Raw genomic sequence first — 22,766 nt, 5'->3', positions numbered from 1 at the left:
GACCTGTTTACCTTCTCTCCATGGCTGCTGGGTGAGTCCATCTGGGCGTTTTTGGCTGTTGTCAGGTCTGCACAACTGGGGTTCCCTTTGTGCTGGACACCCAGCTGTAGCCAAACTTCTCTTGATGATGTCATTGACTGCTTCATGTCTGGCAATCTTTCCCTGTGTCTTACGACAGATGAGACCATGGCTGCCGTATTGGTCTGCCCGTGCATGGCCGCAAACACACCGGTGCTCGGTGGAGATAGGGGCGGCAAGGCGCAGGGCAACACCAATACTTAGGGTCTGATGGTCCAGGCGGGTGCCCAAGGCGGAATTAGGGACTGCCAACAGGAAGTCCCCGGCATGGGAGGCTTGGCACAGCTAGGAGACGCGCTCTGTCTTCTGAGAAGCTGCGTCCAGCAATGCTTTGGCGATGTTCTCCACTATGGGGCTATCCCATTTGGCCTGTTTACCGTCATTTGGAAAAGTTGGTCGGGTGTGTGAATTGGCAAGAGTGTCCCACTGACCAGCTCCTTCCACACACACACACACACACACACACACACACATATATATATATATATATATATATATATATATATATATATATATATATATATATATATATATATATATATATATATATATATGTCGTACCTAGTAGCCAGAAGGCACTTCTCGGCCTACTATGCAAGGCCCGATTTGCCTAATAAGCCAAGTTTTCCTGAATTATTATATTTTCTCTAATTTTTTTCTTATGAAATGATAAAGCTACCCATTTCATTATGTATGAGGTCAATTTTTTGTTATTGGAGTTAAAATTAACGTAGATATATGACCGAACCTAACCAACCCTACCTAACCTAACCTATCTTTATAGGTTAGGTTAGGTAGCCGAAAAAGTTAGGTTAGGTAGTCGAAAAAGAATTCATGAAAACTTGGCTTATTAGGCAAATTGGGCCTTGCATAGTAGGCTGAGAAGTGCGTTCTGGCTACTAGGTACGACATATATATATATATATATATATATATATATATATATAATATATATATATATATATATATATGTCGTACCTAATAGCCAGAACGCACTTCTCAGCCTACTATTCAAGACCCGATTTGCCTAATAAGCCAAGTTTTCATGAATTAATGTTTTTTCGTCTACCTAACCTACCTAACCTAACCTAACCTAGCTTTTTTTGGCTACCTAACCTAACCTTACCTATAAATATAGGTTAGGTTAGGTTAGGTAGGGTTGGTTAGGTTCGGTCATATATCTACGTTAATTTTAACTCCAATAAAAGAAAATTGACCTCATACATAGAGAAAAGGGTTGCTTTATCATTTCATAAGAAAAAAATTATAGTAAATATATTAATTCAGGAAAACTTGGCTTATTAGGCAAATCGGGCCTTGAATAGTAGGCTGAGAAGTGAGTTCTGGCTACTAGGTACGACATATATATATATATATATATATATATATATATATATATATATATATTAGTATATTTTGGTAGCAGTCTTTCCTGTAGACATATATTATTAAATATGACCGAAAAAGTAAGATTAATAATTCTGACACGAATTTTCTCAATCTTTCGTACATTTCGCTTCACTGTTGGAGGTAACTCAAAAATCAATTCTCCAAAATTCATTTTTATTTCTAGTCTGACGCGATACGAGCGCGTTTCGTAAAACTTATTACATTTTCAAAGACTTTAGTTCACAAATACACAACTGAATAGAACTTACGCATCTCCGATTTTATATCTACATTTGAGTGAGGTGGAAGGGGTGATGTGGCATTAACACAAGACAGAACAAGATGTGGCATTAATAGGGTATTAATTTCATCAACACAAGACAGAACAAGAAGTGGTATTAATAGGGTATTAATTTCATCAACCCAAGACAGAACACGAAACAATGGATATTGAATAGAAGTGTTTGTAGAAAGCCTATTGGTCCATATTTCTTGATGCTTCTATATTGGAGCGGAGTCTTGAGGTGGGTAGAATATAGTTGTGCAATAATTGGCTGTTGATTGCTGGTGTTGACTTCTTGATGTGTAGTTGCACTACACATGTTAGAAAGCCGTTAGGTATTCGGACCTCCTAAAGTTTTAGTCTCTGACCGGGGTCAAGAATTCAATGGGAATATATTTAGAGAAGTTTGTAAGATTTTAGAGACAACTTCGGCTTTTACAACAGCCTACCACCCACAAGCAAACGGAATGACGGAACGGACTAATCGTTCAGTCAAGGATATACTTGCAATCCTTGCTGAACATGATGCAAACACCTGGGATGAACACCTACCCTATGTTCAGTTCGCCTTGAATACTGCCATCCACCAATCAATTAACACCCAACCACTTCATTTGTTTACTGGTAATTCATGCAATTTCCCGTCAGGTCTGCTTAACAGACATAATGTTGCATACGGGGAGGACTATCCTTCAGAGGTCCTTGGAAAAATGAGAAATGCATGGAATATTGCAGCTGAAGCGTCCAAGAAGGCACGGACTCGGTATGCTCATTTTTATGACAAGAAAGTGCGCCCTCTTGAGTTGAAGGAAGGAAGCCTCGTATTGAGAGTGAATGAGGCTGCGCCCGCCTGTTAGAAAGAAAGAAAGCTATACCCACTATACCCACATTTTATTTGCTGTGCCCAATGCAGCCCTGGGAACTCGCCTCAGTCATAACGCTCTCCGCATTGGAGTTGCCCTTCGCCTTGCCGCCCCCATCCTCTCCGAACATAGGTGCATCTGCGGAACTGCGATGGCAGACCAATATGGTCGTCATGGTCTGGTATGTCGTAAATCACAGGGTAAAATTGCAAGACATGAAGAAGTCAACGACATCATCAAGAGGAGCCTCGCCACAGCCCGCTGCCCGAGAAATGAGAAATGCATGGAATTGCATGGCATGGAAAAATGCATGGAAATGCATGGAAAATGCATGGAAATGCATGGAAAATGCATGGAACTCGCCTCAGTCATGACGCTCTCCGCATTGGAGTTGCCCTTCGCCTTGCCGCCCCCATCCTCTCCGAACATAGGTGCATCTGCGGAACTGCGATGGCAGACCAATATGGTCGTCATGGTCTGGTATGTCGTAAATCACAGGGTAAAATTGCAAGACATGAAGAAGTCAACGACATCATCAAGAGGAGCCTCGCCACAGCCCGCTGCCCGGCACAAAGAGAACCACACTTATCCAGACCTAACGACCCTCAGAAGCGCCCTGATGGGGTCACCTTGCTACCTTGGAAGGATGGTAAGCAAGTGGTATGGGACTACACGTGCGCTGCCACACTGGCCAGTACCTACCTCCACTACAGCACACGTGAAAGCGGTGGTGCTGCTTCTTTCAGGGAATCGCAGAAAATTATTAAATACAGAGGTCTAGCACACTGCTACAGCTTTGTTCCGATCGGCTCGGAGACCCTCGGTTCGTGGGGAAAATGTGCATTGAAGTTCCTGAAGGAATTGGGGGACAAATTGATCAGCGCTACAAAAGACCAGAGAGCAAAAAGTTTCTTGTTCCAGCGCCTCAGTGTTGCGATTCAGAGGGGAAATGCCTGTTGCGTCTTGGGCACTAGTCCAACTTCAGAGGAATTCGAAGAAGTGTTTGACTTGCAACAATGATCGAACCCGTCTGTGACATTCATCAATGTTTCCCATTGTTGTGTTCTTCAAGAGATCCATAACCTTTAAGCACCTTTTTGCATTATTATTTTTGTATCAACCCATGTATATCTTGTAACCATCAAATGCATAATAAAGCACAAAAAATATTCAAGGAAGGGGGTGGTAGGAGAAAAGCACACAGAAACTGTATTGGAGGGGATCTAAACATTCCCTCTAATGCGTTATGCGTGGTTTCCTCCGAGGCTATGGGTCCCCCTTCTTCCAGCTAGAGGTGGTACTCTTATATGTATTAAAAAAAAAAAAAAAAAATATATATATATATATATATATATATATATATATATATATATATATATATATATATATATATATATATATATATATGCGAACAAGCCTGAATGGTGTGAGTTTTCAGTATATATATATATATATATATATATATATATATATATATATATATATATATATATATATATATATATATATATATATATATATATATATATATATATATATATATATATAATATATATATATGTCGTACCTAGTAGCCAGAACGCACTTTTCAGCCTACTATGCAAGGCCCGATTTGCCTAATAAGCCAAGTTTTCATTAATTAATGTTTTTTTCGACTACCTAACCTACCTAACCTAACCTAACCTAACTTTTTCGGCTACCTAACCAAACCTAACCTATAAAGATAGGTTAGGTAGGGTTGGTTAGGTTCGGTCATATATCTAGGTAAATTTTAACTCCAATAACAAAAAATTGACCTCATACATAATGAAATGGGTAGCTTTATCATTTCATAAGAAAAAAATTAGAGAAAATATATTAATTCAGGAAAATTTGGCTCATTAGGCAAATCAGGCCTTGCATAGTAGGCTGAGAAGTGCGTTCTGGCTACTAGGTACGACATATATATATATAATATAAATATCCTTGTGTTACGTCCCTTGACCTCTGGGTATGGTTCCTTTGTTGCAGTTGTTAGAAAATATATAATAATACGGCCTTGCCTACTAAAGTGTCTAGGGTAAATAAAACTGCTTATTCAGCAAAGCAATATACTTAAAGTAAGGGTAACAAAGAACATACAAATATATAAATGGAAATACAGGCAGTCAGAAATATTAATGCTCCAGAAAACAATAAAATAATATCATTATATAAGCACCGATCACTACTTTACAACTTAAATGGATAGATGGGTATGCACATAATGGTCTAACCAGGAAATCAGCTATGTTACTAAACAAATACCACAGACTTAACTCCACGATATAGCAGAGGTAGCAGAGTATCTAGAGGTTTCATGTGGGTTTTAGTTGGTACCTTGTAGACGCCATGCCGTGCATTCTCGAGCAACACCAGTCGCGTGGGTGGAGCTGGCTGGCGTGGACATATTGTAATTACCTAAGTGTAGTTACAGGATGAGAGCTACGCTCGTGGTGTCCCGTCTCCCCAGCACTGTCATATAACGCTTTGAAATTACTGACGGTCTTGGCCGCCACCACCTTCTCACTTAACTTGTTCCAACCGTCTACCACTCTGTTTACAAAAGTGAATTTTCGTATGTTTCTCTAGCAGCTTTGTTTCAGATTCAGATTCAGATTCAGATTCAGATTCAGATTCAGATTCAGATGTTTATTCAGGTAAGGTATATACATACAAGTGATGTTACATTAATGGATTGATATATAGATAGAGCTAGTACATACAATGCCTAAAGCCACTATTACGCAATGCGTTTCGGGCAAGAAAAACATTAATATCTAGAACTTAATACTAATTGAGCATAAAGAATAAAAAGTGTTGAGAACAAATACAAATAAAGATTAAAAAAAGGGGGAACATGACTGAAAAAGCAGCACAAATACAATAGGTTGACAAACAGTGTTGATTAAAAAAAAAGAAAATAACGGACATGGGTTGACAATAGAGGAGTGAGGTAGGTTACAGGGAATTTATTAGGTAGTGTTTAGTTTTTATCTTAAACTGGTTGAGAGAGGTACTGTCTTTAACATGGTTGGGAAGGTCATTCCACATTCTGGGCCCCTTGATTTGTAGAGCATTTCTGGTTTGATTAAGTCGTACTCTAGGAATATCAAAACTGTATTTATTTCTGGTGTGGTGCTCATGGGTTCTGTGACAACCTTCTATGAAGCTTTTGAGATCAGGATTGGCATTACAATTTAGCGTTTTGTATATGTATAGTACACATGAGAGAATGTGCAGTGACTTAATGTCTAACATATTCAGGGATTTGAATAGGGGTACCGAGTGATGTCTGGGGCCAGAATTGGATATTGTCCTAATAGCAGCTTTGTGTTGAGTAATTAGAGGACGTAAATGATTTTGGGTAGTAGAGCCCCAAGCACAAATACCATAGTTGAGATATGGATAGATAAGGGAGTAATAGAGAGTCACCAGGGCAGGGCATGGTACATAATATCTGATCTTAGAAAGAATGCCCACAGTTTTTGAAACTTTTTTAGATATGTTTAGAATGTGTCCCTGGAAATTCAGCTTGTGGTCAATGAGAATGCCAAGGAATTTGCCATCTAATTTGTTACAAATTTGGGTATTGTTTATTTTGAGATTTATTTGATTAGAGGATTTATTGCCAAACAGAATATAGAAAGTTTTGTCAATGTTAAGGGTGAGTTTGTTGGCAGTTAGCCACAGATGGACTTTATTTAGCTCAGTATTTACTGTGGCATTTAGAGCAAGGGGATCAGGACTGGAGTAAATGAAGGTTGTGTCGTCAGCAAATAGGATTGGTTTGAGGTGTTGGGAGGCATTTGGAAGGTCATTAATGTAGATGAGAAAGAGGAGAGGGCCAAGTATGCTGCCCTGGGGAACACCAATGTTGATGGGTAGGGTGGGAGAAATTGTATTATTCACAGAAACACATTGGAGCCTGTCAGTAAGGTAGGATTTGAGGTATTGTAGGGAGTGTCCTCTGACACCATAATGATGTAATTTAAGAAGAAGGTTTTGGTGGTTGACAGTATCGAAAGCTTTACGCAGGTCCACAAATAACCCAACAGGGAACTCATTTTTATCAAGAGCTGTATGAATCGAGTTAAGCATACTAATAAGTGCATCGTTAGTGCTTTTTTTGGGCCTGAAGCCATATTGGCAAGGGCTAAGTATATTGAGTTTGGCTAGATATGAGTAAAGCTGCTTATAGATTAGTTTTTCAAAAATTTTTGACAAGTTTGGCAGGATTGATATAGGTCTGTAGTTGTTAACATCTGTGAGATCACCACATTTGTGGACAGGCGTTACTCTCGCTTTTTTTAGAATATCTGGAAAGGTTTGGAGTTCAAGTGACTTGTTGAAGAGCAAAGCAATAGCAGGGGCTAAAGATCTGGAGGCTTTTTTGTAGATTAAAGTTGGTATCTCCTCAAGGGCACCAGACTTGGTTTTAAGGGAAAGGATTATCTCATTGACGTCAATGGAATTAATAGGCTTTAGGTACAGAGACTGGGGATAGTTCCCTGTCAGATAGTCCTTAATGTCAGTACTGGAAGATGGAATATCATTAGCAAGGGATGAACCAATGGAAGAGAAGAACCTATTGAACTCAATAGCAGAATCAGAGGCTGAAAGCTGACCATCGTTATTAGACAGGAGAGTCGGTTTGTTATTTAAAGACTTCTTTGATCCCAATATTTGTGAAATTGTTCTCCATGTTTGTTTAATGTTGCTCTTTATTTGGGTAAATTTATCTTCGTAGTACTTAGTTTTGGCTCGTCTAATTATCTTAGATAGCAATAATGAGTAATTCTTTGAGAATTCTTTGGAGACAATCCCTAACCTATACTTTTTCTCAAGGTCATGTTTTTTATTAATAGATTTAAGTATTCCCTTTGTAAGCCAGGGATTGTTAAGCCTTTTGGTTGTAACTTGTTTTGTAAGCATAGGACAGTGGGTATTATAAAGGCTAAGAGTTGTTTGTAGAAAAGATTGCACTGCTAGGTTGATGTCCCCTATGTTACCTAACTCGGACTCCCAGTTGACATTATCAGCAGCAGTTATAAAATTGTTTATAGCAGTTTCATTGTGCAGCCTAAAGCTTAACTCCCTTGTTTCTAGAGGTGGTTTGCTAATGTTAGTTAAGAGAAATGTGGGGTAATGGTCTGTAGTGCTATCGGTGATTATACCTGAAGTAAGCGGAGAGGTTATATTTGTCCAGATGTGATCTAGAGTCGTGGCAGTGCTATCCGTGATTCTAGTAGGTCTAGTGATTAAGGGTATGAGGAAGCAGGAATTCATACAGTTGAGGAAGCTAACAGCAGTAGGGTGTTCTGGCTCGCAGAGGTCAATATTAAAGTCCCCTGCGATAATTAGGTGGTTTTTGTTCAGTCTGTTATCAAGTATTAGATTTCTAAGGTTTGAGTTGAATTCGGACACATCAGTGTTAGGAATTCTATAAACTGCACCCACAGGCAGGATAGACTCGGCACCCTTGACTCTGAAGCTGGCGAAGATATACTCCCCATAGCAGTCTCTAGTTCTAATTTCTTTTAAGCATGTTAGTTCTTGGTGGTAGTAAAGAGCAGTGCCACCACCTCTCTGAAGTTGACGACAGTTGTGGATTGCTGAGTAGTTAGGCATGTTAAAGAGTTGAGTAGTATCATCTTTCAACCATGTTTCAGTAAGTATAATAAAAGAGAAATTGTTGTCAATAGCTTCAATCAAGGCACTAACATCATCGAAGTGTTTGCCTAGGGATCTAACGTTCAAATTGATTACAGAGATATTGTGACTATGAGTTAATACATTGTTTACATCATGTGCTGCAAAATATCTGCAATTTAGATCATTAAAGTGATTATTGTCATAGATAGTGGATAAGAGGTTAAGTTCTGGGTCTATACTTGACTGCATAAAAAAAAGCTGATTGCCGGAAAAACAAGAAAAACAAAAAGAAATAAAAGTACACAATACTGTACCAAACAAACACAAAAGGGGCTTACAGGGGTACAATGGAGTAAGGGAGTATGGCTAGGCTAGGAAACCTAGGTAATTAATGAGATTAAAGAAAAAAACATATAAACATGGACTATACAAAACACAAGATATAGATATACAAAACAAAAATATAAACAGGACTAAGCAATACAAAAAAATTGAGCAAAAATTAAAAAAGAGGTAGATTGCTTACAGGTACTCTCAGGTACACTGTAAGTAACAATAGACAGAAAATATATGTCAATATAGAAAAGAATGTCACAATACAATAAGATAAGCAATTACATGAACAGATGAAAAACAAATCTGCTGTAAAAATAGGAAGTAATTATAGCAAAACACAATCTAATAATATAACAATACAATAAGAGCTTACAAAGTATTGAGTCTGCTAAATTAGAGAATAATTATGGCAGGACACAACAATAAATGCAAGCAAACAAGGAATTGAAACAATTAGAGGTGGAATTAAGGCCACTAGATAGCCATGGAGGATGCACAAGTTTGGCGGAGAGAACAAAAAATCATTAGAGACTGTCAAGATGAATATATAAAAAAATTTGACAAATGATAATTGTAAAGTAAAATAATCTTAAAGAAAATAAATTTTATTAAGCTTAGTTTTAACTTATAATTAGTAGGAACTTAATTAAAAGAACAAAAATGAGATCAATAATTGATTTCAATAAAGACATAGATCAATACAAATAAATTTAAATTTAAAATATAAATGGAATTAGGGTAAGATTAGATTTAAGAGTAAAATTTTACAATGAAACTGAGGTAGATGCTTGCATAAGTGCATGGAGACTTGATGGATTAATTAGGAAATTATATGAATAGGAGAACATCAGGTAAATGGTAAGGCAGAGACAGCAACTTAGACAAAGTTAGGTTAGGCTCAGGCACTGAAAGAGTTATTTTAAGTACTGGCATTGGTCGGGTTCAGGTTTTCAGATATACCACAATTACTTAAGAAGTTTCGTTAGTTTAAATCTATGACCTCTTGTTCTTGAAGTTCCCGGTCTCAGGAATTCTTCCCTATCAATTTTATCGATTCCTGTTACTATTTTGAACGTAGCGATCGTTCAAAATAGTAACAGGAATCGATGGAAACATCAAATGATCTGATGTTCTCATCACTGAAAAATAAGAACAGATAAAAAAAAAGAAATTAAAAAAAAAACGAAAAAATAAGAAAGTAACTATAACTCACGAAATGAACGGTATGATAAATGACACAGCTGAAATCCAACGCAATGTCACACAAAATAATTAAATCAAAATGAAAATAAATCCAAATCTATGAAAATTCAATTTAACAATGGAATCGGAAACACTGAAGAGGAATTGTAAAATATTTAGTATAGCGTATTTTACATCCAACAGATGGCGCTGTTTAAAAAAAAAAACATGTTTTTACCTGTCACAAGTGTTGCATTTATATAGTAGGTATTTAATAACACACGCGCATTTGAATGGAACGTTGTCAAAATTTCAAAGCAATCAGTGAAGAACTTTTGGAGATTACAGCGTGTGTTCCTTTTACATCCAACAGATGGCCCTGTTTAAAAATAAAACATGTTTTTACCTGTCACAGGTGTGGCATGTATATAGTAGGTATATAAAAACACGCACGTATTCGAATGCAACATTTTGTCAAAATTTCAAAGCAATCGGTGAAGAGGTTTTGGAGATTTCTCCCCACACAAAAACTCACATGAAAAACAGTTTAAAAAAAAAAAACATGTTTTTACCTATCACATACGTGACATCTATATAGTAGATATATAAAAACATGCATGTATTCGAATGGATTTGTATTTGCACGTATTACCAGTCTCCGTGGTGTAGTGGTAAGACACTCGCCTGGCGTTCTGCGAGCGCTTTGTCATGGGTTCGTATCCTGGCCGGGGAGGATTTACTGGGCGCAAATCCTTAACTGTAGCCTCTGTTTAACTCGACAGTAAAATGTGTACTTGGATGTGTCATGTTCACAGAAAATGGTACCATCTGTTTTCTATGTGCGGCGGCTGGGACGCCAGAGAGAGAGACAGAAGGTAAACAAGAGCGTACAGGACGCCCGCCAAGCTTGGTAGCTACTAGTCATGTAATCATATTAAGTATTAAAGTCAGTAACCAAGTCATGACTTTACATCAACCCTACAACCAAGACTTCCTCAGTAACACACAAACACCACAGGATGTAACAACGATTCTTCACAGCGGGGATCGTATTCCAGGGACCTGCCCGAAACGCTACGCGTACTAGTGGCTGTACAAGAATGTAACAACTCTTGTATATATCTAAAAAAAAAAAAAAAAAAAAAAAAAAAATGGAACGTTGTGTGAAAATTTCAAAGCAATCGGTGAAGAACTTTCGGAGATTAGCGATTTTGAACAAAATCGAACATTTACATTTGTATTTATATAGATTTAATCCTGCTCCCAACTTCATCAGTCTTTTTGCTGTGTAGTTTGTTTTTGTTTTCATTGTAGTCCCCCTCCCCGCTCAGCTCGTTGTCGCCGTGTGGGGGCTTAGTGGACGGCTGCCGGAGTGTGATGCTCCTTGGGACAGTCCTCTGTCCTTTTCTAGCCTTGTGCTCCTGCTGCCGTCCTCTCCAATTCTGCTGGGCATCTTTTCCTTTTCCTTCTGTTTCGTTTTTCTCCCCCCTCTTCTCCTATCTGCTTGCCGTTTCCTGCTGACCTTTTGCTCGTTCTGGTTCTTCCCTTGGACTTCTTCTATTTTGACGCCCGGGTGCTTGAGGAGGCATACTCTTGCACCCGTAGAACTGTAGTACCCGACGTCGAGAGCGAGGGGAACCTTTTATTGTCAATCCCCCTTTCGTCACTGAACCCGATCTCGACGGACTGTCGGTTTCTTAAGGTGGCGTTTGTGGGGCGTATACTCACGACGCACCCCTGGGAGGCCCCGGCAAGATCAGCGATAGCTTCTTGTTGGGTGTCCTGCCTCTAATTGTGGCTCCATGGTGGGTGTGGGGGCACATTCGTGAATGAATTCTTCTTTTCGTCATGATGATAACCCCTGTTTCTGCTGCTTCTGGTGTACCTTCTCAGGCTCGTGGGGTGGGCGACCAAGCCCCCGAGTCGGTCCGTATTGGAAGACCGGGCTCTGTAGCCTCTGCTGCATTGGTCCCCGACCTTGCTCATCCTTTGGCCTCTCTGACTCCTTTCCCTGGCTCCCCTCCCTCCTCTGTGGTTGGGTCGAGCCCCAGGCCCCCAGTGGTGACTACCTCGTCCCCTGGCGCGGCTCCTTCTCTAGTTGTAACTACTGCGCCTTTTAACCCCTCTCTCTCTGGGGGTTCTCACCGCCGTCCTCGTCACGGCCGCCCTCGCTCGATTCCTTCCAGTTCTGCTACCTATCGAGCCTTGTTTGGTCCCGCTTCGTGGGCCAAATATTTTGATCTCCTCCCTCTTGATTCTGCGCCTCCTGACGATTTCTCCCTCCATCGACATCTCGTTGATTCCGTGGATGCCTCCATTACTTTCAACCCCACTCGTCTTGGTACACGTGTCGTTGCTGCTCCTCTCAGGATGCTGCTTCCCGCTTGGCTGCCTTATCCTGCCTTGGCGAGACCCCTGTTCGGGTCTCGAAGAACGCTCAGTTGAATGCCAGTGTTGGCACTATTTTGCTCCCGCCCCATGTTGTGACCGGTGTTCGGGACCTGCGCGACTGCCACGACGATATTCGACATATCCTTGCTGCCCAGGGCCATTCTATTCTCCAGGTGGACACGTTTACTCGTCCCCCTCGTGGTAGTCGCCGTCAACCCCTCCGGGTTGTGAAGATTACCTTTGATGGTAGGACCCTTCCACCCTCTGTCATTCTTGCTGGTGCCAGGTGCTCTGTCCAGGAGTACATTCCTTCTCCTCGGCTCTGCAACAAGTGCTGGAGGTTTGGGCATGGTGCCCTCCGCTGCTCCGGGACTGTCTCTCTCTGTCCTTTGTGTGGTGGCGAAGGTCACTCTAAGTCGGAGTGCACTTCTCCCCAGGCTCGTTGCCTCAACTGCAGTGAGGCCCATCCTACCTTCTCCCGAGCGTGTGTCCATTACAAGCTTGAGGCAGCCGTCCTCAACTTGAAGCACCGGGAGCGTTTATCTTTTCCTGAGGCGAGACGCCAGGTTCGCCGGCTCCCGCCTTATACTAATATCTCTTATGCTCGCGTGTTGCGCTCTTCCTCTCCTCGTCCTTCCCGCCTTCCTCAGACTCACAACCGTTTCCGGGCCTTGGACCCTGATGCGCCCACTGCCCCCTCCTCTGTTCCTTTGGGTTCTCTCCCGAAGGTTCCTCCTCCTGGTCCTCTGTCCGGGGTTCCCCTTCCTTCTGCCCGGTCTGTCGTGTCTCCTGTGTCTTCTTCCTCGTCCCCCTCCGATCCTCCTTCCCATCCTCTTCCTCCAGCTATCGGCTCTCCCCACCGCCTGTCGGTGCGGGCGGATGTCCATCGCTCTCCTAGCGGCCGTGTGCTCTCGTTCGGCTTCTCCTGTTGAGACACTGGAATCCGTTGCCCGGTACGTAGTTGCTGGGACACCGGTCTCTTTAAGTCAGAAGCGTAAGCCTGGCTCCTCTCCTTCCTCTTCCCCGGCGGGTAAGAAGGCTTCGCTTTCTTCCTCAGCTCCTACGTCTGGTTCTGTTGCTCCTTCCCCTCCCGTTTCAGTGATTGCACCCCCTGTTCCTGCTATGGAGGTTTCTTTGGCCCCTGCTTCCCTTTCGGTTGCTGCTCTTGCTGGGGTGCGCTCCCCTCTTTCTACTCCCCCTCTTCCTGCTGCTGTCCTTGACTGCTCCTCTCCGTTGTCTCCTCCTCTTCCTCCTCCTCCTCCTCCTCCGGACCCCGCCCGCCCACCTCTGATCTGTTCTTCCGTTTCCTTCCCTCCGTCTTTGCTCAGTTTACCCATGCCCCCTAACCCTGACTTTGCTGACCCTGATCCCGACCCTGATATTCTTTAACGTGCTCTGTTGCTCTTTCGCCTTGGTTTCTTCCTTGTTCTCTGTTTTTGTCCTTTCTCTTCTCGTCGTTGTCCATTCTTCAATGGAACGTTCGAGGTTATTACGCCAATTTCCTCGAACTCCAACTTCTGGTTTCGCGGTTTTCGCCCCTTTGTGTCTGTCTCTCCAGGAGCCAATGCTTGGTGCTCGTCCTGGTCGTTTTCGTGGCTATTCCTTTCTCTCCCCCCCCCCCCCCAGCCATTGCTGGGGCTTCTAATTCTTCTGCTCTCTTGATTCGTGCTGATGTTCCCTTTGTTCCTTTACTTTTTCCTTCGCCTCTCCATTGTTCTGCTGCTCGTATCTTTGTGGGGAAATGGTACACAGTTTGTTCCATTTATCTCCCCCCGAGTGTCCCGCTCTCTCTTCCTGATTTGAAACACCTCCTAGACTCCTTGCCGGAGCCTGTGCTCCTGCTGGGTGACTTCAATTGTCGTCATTCCCTTTGGGGTGACGTTCTGACGAATACCCGGGGTCGCCTCCTTGAGCCGTTTCTCCTCTCTTCTTCCCTGTCTCTTCTGAATTCTGGTGAGCCCACTCATTTGGACTCTCGGACTCGCACCCTTTCTTGTCTTGATCTTTCTCTCTGCTCTTCTTCTCTTTACTTAGATTTCACATGGCAGGTTCTTGATGACCTCCATGGAAGTGATCATTTCCCCATCCTTGTTTCCTTTTTCTCTTTTCGCCCTTCCCTCTCTTTCCCTAGGTGGCAGTTTGCTAAGGCAGACTGGACCCTATTTACCCTCAGTGCTGCTCTCTCTGACCTCTCCCTTCTGCCTCTCTCTCGCGCTCTCCTCCTTTTTCATGACACTGTCTTCAACGCTGCCCTCCGCTCTGTTCCTCGCTCTTCCTCTCGGGGTCCGCGGAAGTGCGTTCCCTGGTGGAATGCGGACTGTGCTCGGGCTGTCCGCTGTAAGCGTGCAGCCTGGAAGAGGCACCGCCGTAGGTAGACGACCGATTCTTTTCTTTTCTTTCGGAAAGCGAGTGCGGTGGCCCGTAGGGCCATCCGTACTGCTAAACGTGAATGTTGGGCATCTATGTCATCTTATGTCTCAACAATTACGTCCGAAACCCCTCTGGCCCAGATCTGGAAGCGTATCTGCAAGATAGCGGGTAAGTTCGTTCCCGATGTTTCACCGGTCCTTCGCCTTCACCTCCATGATACTCTTGTGGCGGACCCGTTGCAGGTCTCTTCCGAACTGGGTTCCCACTTTTCTTCTGTTAGCTCCGGTCTTCATCTTCCCCAATCTTTCCTTCTTCGTAAACCTGTCCTTGAGTCTCGTCCTTTAGATTTCTGCACTCATCTTCAGCTTCCCTATAATGATCCCTTCTCTCTCTCTGAACTTCGTTCTGCCCTGGCCCTCTGCGGTTCTACGGCGGCGGGCTCCGATGGTATTCATTATGAGATGCTTCGCCATCTCCCTCCGAGCACGTCTCAGTATTTACTGAGTCTGTATAATCGGATCTGGGAGTCGTCGTCAGTCCCTGAGGACTGGCTCGATGCCGTTGTCCTCCCTGTTCGCAAAACGGGGTCTCTGGGTACTTCCCCTAAGGACTTTCGCCCTATTGCTCTCACAAGTTGTGTCTGCAAACTCTTTGAACGTATGGTTAACGTTCGTCTGATGTGGTTCCTGGAACACCATCACCTCCTCTCCCCTTCTCAATTTGGTTTCCGCAAGTGCCGCAGCACGACAGATGTCCTGGTGAACTTGGAGGTCTATATTCGTACTGCTTTTGCTGCGAAGACCTCCGTTGTTGCCGTCCTTTTTGACCTGGAAAAGGCTTACGACACCACTTGGCGTTATCATATCCTATCTCAACTTCATTCTTTTGGCCTTCGTGGTCATCTCCCTCTCTTTCTCCGCAGCTTCGTCTCTCGTCGTTCCTTTCGGGTGCGCCTTGGTACCGCTCTCTCTCCCTCTTTTCAGCAATACGAAGGTGTGCCCCAGGGTAGTGTTCTGAGCACTACTCTTTTTCTTGTTGCCCTCAATGGTCTTCTTTCCTCTCTTCCTTCTGGTGTCTTCTCCGCTCTCTATGTCGATGATCTTACCCTTTGTTGTCAGGGTGATGATTCGCCTCTCCTTCAACGCCGGCTTCAACTTGCAATTGATGCCGTGTCGTTTTGGGCCACAGATCATGGCTTCAAGTTCTCTACTTCTAAGACTTGTGCCATGACTTTTACGCGGAAACGGGTTGTTCTTCGTCCCTCTTTGTCACTTTATGGTCGTCCCCTTGAATACAAAGATTCCGCGAAGTTTTTTTGGTTATTCCTTGACACTCGTTTGTCTTGGTCTCCCCATATCTCTTACCTCCGTGTTGAGTGCTCTAAGGCCCTTACCCTCCTTCGGGTCTTGTCCCATACTTCTTGGGGGGCAGATAGGCGCACTCTCCTTGCTTTACATTCCTCTCTCGTCCTGTCTAAGCTCGATTATGGTTGCCCTGCTTACTCGTTTGCTTCTCCTTCTACTCTTCGCCGTCTTGATGCTTTGCACCATACTGGGTTGCGCCTCAGTTCTGGTGCCTTTCGTTCGACTCCCATCCTTAGCTTGTATGTTGACACTGGCTTCCTGTCTCTCCAGGACCGCCGTGATCGCTACTGTCTTTGCTATCTTGCACGGTCCTTGCAACATCCTTCCTCTCGCCTCTGTCGTGCTTTAACTTTTACCACTCCTGCGGTTCCTGTTCCTCTTCACCACCTCCCTCTTTCTGTCCGGTTATCTCGCCTACAGGATTCTCTTTCCGTTCGTGTTTCTGATGTTTCTCCTCGTGTTGTTCCTTCTTTGCCCCCTTGGAGGGTCCCTCTTCTGCGGTTTTGTACATCCTTGACCCGTATCACTAAAGCTTTTACCCCTCCTACGGTTCTAAAACGCCTTTTCCTCGAGCACTTTTCTTCTCACTCCCGCTCCGTTTCTGTCTTCGCCGATGGGTCTAAGTCAGCGGACGGTGTTGGCTACTCTGTTGTTTTTCCTGATCGCACTTATATGTGTCGCTTGCCTCCGGAGACTAGCATCTTTACAGCGGAACTTTATGCTATTCTCTATGCTCTTCGTCTCCTGCTTTCTCGTTGTCAGTCTTCCTTTGCAGTTGTTGTTGACTCTCGTAGTGCCCTCATGGCTCTCGGGTCCTTTAATCCGGTTCAACCAGTAGTTGTCGAGATCCAGCATTGGATGTTTCTCGTTCACAGTAAATTTAAGTCGGTTGAGTTTTGTTGGGTTCCCAGCCATATTGGTGTGTGTTTAAATGAGCGTGCGGATGCTGCCGCCAAGGAAGCTGTCCACTCTTGTCCCATCTCTCATAAAGGCATTCCGTATTCCGACTTTTACCCGGTTATCCATTCCTCAGTCCTTACCCGTTGGCAGGCTTCTTGGTTGTCTGTTACTGGTAACAAGCTACGTACTCTTAAATGTTGTGTTTCCTCGTGGCCATCCTCCTTCCACCGTAACCGGAGGTGGGAAACAGCTCTGGTGAGGTTGCGTATTGGCCATATCCGCTTAACCCATGGTCACTTGATGGAGCGCCGCCCTGCCCCTTATTGTCCTAGTTGCATTGTCCCTCTTACGGTCGTGCATGTCCTTCTTGAATGTCCTGACTTCCAGGACGAGCGTGTGTCTTGCTTTCCGACTGCCCCTCGCGGTCACCTGTCCCTCGATAGAATTCTTGGTGACTCGGATACTTTTGATATACAATACAATACAATACAATACAATTTTATTTAGTGTAATATTTACAAGGATTGTTTAACTTATAGGTATAGCTAGTACATACAATGCCTAAAGCCACTATTACGCAAAGCGTTTCGGGCATGATAAACTTAAATGACAAGCTTAATACTAATTGAGCATAATGAGTAGAATGAAAACAAGAAATGAAAACATAGATGAAAAAGCAGCACAAATACAATTATGTCGACAAACAGCGCTCTTTAAAGAAAAAAACAGACATTGGTTGACAATAGAAGGGTAAGGTAGGTTACAGGGAATTTATTAGGTATAGCTTCGCTTTTAACTTAAACTGGTTGAGAGAGGTACAGTCTTTAACATGGTTTTGAAGGTCATTCCACATTCTGGGCCCCTTGATTTGTAGAGCATTTGTAGTTTGATTAAGTCGTACTCTAGGAATATCAAAACTGTATTTATTTCTGGTGTGATGCTCATGGGTTCTGATACAACCTTCTATGAAGCTTTTGAGATCAGGATTGGCATTATAGTTTAGCGTTTTATATATGTATAATACACATGAGAGAATGTGCAGTGACTTAATGTCTAACATATTCAGAGATTTAAGTAGGGGTACCGAGTGATGTCTGGGGCCAGAATTGGATATTGTCCTAATAGCAGCTTTGTGTTGAGTAATTAGAGGACGTAAGTGATTTTGGGTAGTAGAGCCCCAAGCACAAATACCATAGTTGAGATATGGATAGATAAGGGAGTAATAGAGAGTCACCAGGGCAGGGCGTGGTACATAATATCTGATCTTAGAAAGAATGCCCACAGTTTTTGAAACTTTTTTTGATATGTTTAGAATGTGTCCCTGGAAATTAAGCTTGTGGTCAATGAGAATGCCAAGGAATTTGCCATCTAATTTGTTACAAATTTGGGTATTGTTTATTTTGAGATTTATTTGATTAGAGGATTTATTGCCAAACAGAATATAAAAGGTTTTGTCAATGTTAAGGGTGAGTTTGTTGGCAGTTAGCCACAGATGGACTTTATTTAGCTCAGTATTTACTGTGGCATTTAGAGCAAGGGGATCAGGACTGGAGTAAATGAAGGTTGTGTCGTCAGCAAATAGAATTGGTTTCTATTTTTTTGGTTGGTTTCTATATGGTTTCTATTAGCAAATTTCTATTGGTTTCTAATATCGTTCGCCTTATGCGTTTTTGTTCTCGTATTGGCATCCTTGGTGATATTTAGCGCCCTCTGATTATTTTGCGTATTTGATGGTGCTACATAGCCTTCCCGGTTTGGTGCCTTCTTTTGATAATTACTTACTTACTTTCAGTGTAGTGTATTTTGTTAGCTTTAAGACTTGCCAGAAACCCTAATGCGTGTTTATTGCTTTGCAAAAATGTTTCACTTGATCACCAAAATATGCAATATTTTGTCATCAGCGTTGAAGGCTCGACATTGTATCATCTAGAAATATTCACACACTAGTGACAACAAAAATAATTATAAAGTCCCAGGTTTGAGTCCCCGGCAGGACAGAGAGGTTTGGGCGCGTTTATTTACATCTAATGTTCCTGTTCACATATCAGTAAATAAAGATACCGAGGAACTAGGCGACTGTTGTGGGTTACATCCTGGTAAGGTCAGTCGGTGGCCTAGGTAGAGGAACCTAAGCTAACAGGCAGCCGCGCGTACCTAACGATGGGAAGCCACACAAATATTCACAAAAGTGTACCTCTCTGCCTACAGACTGCGGCCCCACCGACTTCCACTGTAGTGACGGCGACTGCATCCCCATAGAGTTCCACTGCGACGGCTTCGTGGACTGCTTTGGTGGCAGCGACGAGGCCGACTGTGGTCAGTACTTAGTGGGAGTTAAGAGGAGTAGTAATTATTGCAGCGTCAGTGGTCGATATTCAGTGCGTTGAGAGGTCTAGTTATTCTTGGGTCGTCAGTGGTGGTACTTAGTGGGTGTTGAGAGGTCTAGTAACTCTTGGGTCGTCAGTGGTGGTACTTAATGGGTGTTGAGAGGTCTGGTAACTCTTGGGTCGTCAGTGGTTGTACTAAGTGGGTGTTGAGAGGTCTAGTTAGTCTTGGGTCGTCAGTGGTGGTACTTAGTGGGTGTTGAGAGGTCTAGTAACTCTTGGGTCGTCAGTGGTGGTACTTGGTAGGTGTTGAGAGGTCTAGTTACTCTAGGGTCGTCAGTATGACTGATATTATGAGGACAGCAGTAGTCTACGTCCTCAGCTCACAATCGAGGGACCCCGAGTTTAATCCCCGGCCAGGAGAGAAAAGGTTGTACAAGTTTCCTCCACCTAGCAGTCAAATATGCACTATAGTGAGTTAGGGAACTAATGTGGGTTGCATCCTGTGGGAGATCAGTAGGTGCATGGTCAAGGGAGAGGCAGAAGCATCAATAAGCCACAGTACAGACTTCCTGTCACCCACAACGGGAACAGTTACATCTGTACATTTACCTGGTCCTCGAGAACTGTGTAGGTTGTGAACTTAGTAGGTAATTAAGAACGTAGGTTGTAAACTGTGTAGGTTATGAACTTAACGTTGTTAAATATTCCTCCAGATGTTTGTAGTTGGGCAGAGCAAAATATTCCTTGGTGTCCGTTGATAACAATACGATACTTGTTTATAATGTCAGTAGTCTTTGTATTTCTTGTGCCTATGTATCTTTAAGTTGGAAGAACAAAATCAGTATAGGAGCCATGAGGAGGATTCAAACCTGCACACTGGGTACAACCAAGCACACGCCCTAGACCACTACACTATGACATGGTAAAAGCAATCCAACCTGGGATTCAACTGAATCCTCTAGGGGTCCTGAGGCTTCCACTAAAGCTCAATGGAGATTTCACATTGCCTCCCCTGCACTCTGGCTGTGGTCCAGGAGTTCCACCTCCAACGCTTCTCATCAATATGCACAAATAAATCACATTAAAGTGTTATATCGACGAGAAAGTGAACAGGAACTACGGGTCCTGCTCACTTTCTCACCGTACACCACGTTAATGTGATCTATTTTTGTTTCAGTTGAAAGTGTTGTATGTTCTTGACTATAAATCTATGTAACTACCCACAATACATCTAGGTAAGCAAGTAACCACATCTTTCTTTCAATAATGCCATCCGCATCCATGTTAGAGACATTGACAACGAGTTTCCGGGCAGGAGTGATGGTAGTCCCGCCTGCGGCCAGGCCCCGCAGGCCCCGCAGGCCCCGCCGCCGCAGACCCCACCGCCAGAACAAGCTCCGCAAGCTGGACACTTTCCGCAGGAAGTAACTCTACTGACACCAGTGCCTTCACCTCCGCCATCTTTACGACGGCGCCTCGACGCCACTCTGGAGTCTGCATGGCGCGAAGGTCACTGACTGTCCTGGTTGGCTCAGTGGAAGACCAGGAGTTAAACAAAATTATATATACGGGCTCACCATAGCCCGTGCTACTTGGAACTTTTGTTTCAGGTAGCGAAACTTTAACAAAAACAACAACCACCAGGAGTCTTGGATATATAAACTATATTAGTTATATCTTGCTTCAATTTACCCGAGTCCCACATTAGTAATAATTATTACTGTGTATTCATTTTCTATAAATTCCTTTCTCAGTAGAGCATGTATGTGTTTATGATTTTTCTTAAATATATATAACATCAAATTGTCTTGAGTTTAAAATTTAGTTAAATATATTTTAGTATAGATACTGGTACATTATAGCGATGATTAGATTGAATTTGAAGAAACTTTGAAAATACGTATTGGGCAATTTTACAAGAAAATGTGCAGTTGTGAGTTGTTCTAGTGACACTGAGTGACGCTATTGTAACAGTGAATGGTAGTTTGTAACTATGAGTGGAGGGTTGTGAATATGAACTGAGGCTTGTAATTAAGAGTTGATATTTGTAACACTACATTGAGGGTCATAATAATAATAATAATAATAATAATAATAATAATAATAATAATAATACTTCATTGTGTCTGGGGACAGGCAGCCAAATTGTATACTATTTAGTGTGTGTGTGTGGGCTGTGGTCTGAGTAGATGAAGGTAATAACGTCAGCAAATAGTATAGGTCCCCGTGGCGCAGTGGTAAAACACTCAACCGGCGCTTCGCAGCCGATTTGGCCTGGGTTCGTGTCCTGGCCGTGGAGGATTGACTACGCGCCAATCCTTAACTGTAGCCTCTGTTCACCCAGCAGTGAATGGGTACCTGGTTGTTAAACGATTTGGCGTGTCGTATTCCGGGGAAAATTACGAATTAAGGATTTGCCCGAAATGTTATGCGTGCTGGTGGCTGTACAAGAATGTAAGTGAAAGAATACATGGCAAATCATTGATGTATACAAAAAAATAGAAGAGGTCCTAAGATGCTGCCCTGTAGCACTCCTACTGGTAATGATAGAGTGGGGGAGGTTATGTCATTGATGGCTACATATTGGTGTCTGTCACTAAGATAGGATAGAATGTAGTTCAGAGCAAGGTTTCGGATTCGATAATGATGATGATTAAGTATGAGATAGTTATGGTTAACAGTATCAAAAAAAACTTTCTCGTGGCAATGAAGAGGCCAATTGGAAACTCATTTTTGTGTAGGAGCTAGCGGGTACGTTCGTTCCCGATGTTTCACCGGTCCTTCACCTCCGTGATACTCTTGTGGCGGACCCGTTGCAGGTCGCTTCCGAACTGGGTTCTCACTTTTCTTCTGTTAGCTCTGATCTTCATCTTCCCCAATCTTTCCTTCTTCGTAAACCTGTCCTTGAGTCTCGTCCTTTAGATTTCTGCACTCATCTTCAGCTTCCCTATAATGATCCCTTCTCTCTCTCTGAACTTCGTTCTGCCCTGGCCCTCTGCGGTTCTACGGCGGCGGGCTCCGATGGTATTCATTATGAGATGCTTCGCCATCTCCCTCCGAGCACGTCTCAGTATTTACTGAGTTTGTATAATCGGATCTGGGAGTCGTCGTCAGTCCCTGAGGACTGGCTCGATGCCGTTGTCCTCCCTGTTCGCAAACCGGGGTCTCTGGGTACTTCCCCTAAGGACTTTCGCCCTATTGCTCTCACAAGTTGTGTCTGCAAACTCTTTGAACGTATGGTTAACGTTCGTCTAATGTGGTTCCTGGAACACCATCACCTCCTCTCCCCTTCTCAATTTGGTTTCCGCAAGTGCCGCAGCACGACAGATGTCCTGGTGAACTTGGAGGTCTATATTCGTACTGCTTTTGCTGCGAAGACCTCCGTTGTTGCCGTCCTTTTTGACCTAGAAAAGGCTTACGACACTACTTGGCGTTATCATATCCTATCTCAACTTCATTCTTTTGGCCTTCGTGGTCATCTCCCTCTCTTTCTCCGCAGCTTCCTCTCTCGTCGTTCCTTTCGGGTGCGCCTTGGTACCGCTCTCTCTCCCTCTTTTCAGCAATACGAAGGTGTGCCCCAGGGTAGTGTTCTGAGCACTACTCTTTTTCT

The 22,766-nt window shown here is 43.2% G+C and overlaps 1 protein-coding gene across 1 annotated transcript in view; it reads left to right on the top strand.

Annotated features, from left to right (window-relative positions):
- Positions 1 to 20,960, top strand: part of LOC123762717 (low-density lipoprotein receptor) — a 37,897-nt gene extending 16,937 nt beyond the window's left edge. Inside the window, exons 6-7 of the mRNA XM_045749427.2 lie at positions 19,038 to 19,145; positions 20,472 to 20,960. Of these exons, the coding sequence (XP_045605383.1) occupies positions 19,038 to 19,145; positions 20,472 to 20,584 (221 nt within the window). The 3' untranslated portion in view covers positions 20,585 to 20,960. The remainder of the gene's footprint in view (positions 1 to 19,037; positions 19,146 to 20,471) is intronic.
- Positions 20,961 to 22,766: the final 1,806 nt, after the last annotated feature.

Source organism: Procambarus clarkii, chromosome 27, assembly GCF_040958095.1.
Source record: "Procambarus clarkii isolate CNS0578487 chromosome 27, FALCON_Pclarkii_2.0, whole genome shotgun sequence".
Classification (NCBI taxonomy): Eukaryota; Metazoa; Arthropoda; class Malacostraca; order Decapoda; family Cambaridae; genus Procambarus; species Procambarus clarkii.
This window is presented reverse-complemented; position numbering and strand designations above follow the sequence as displayed.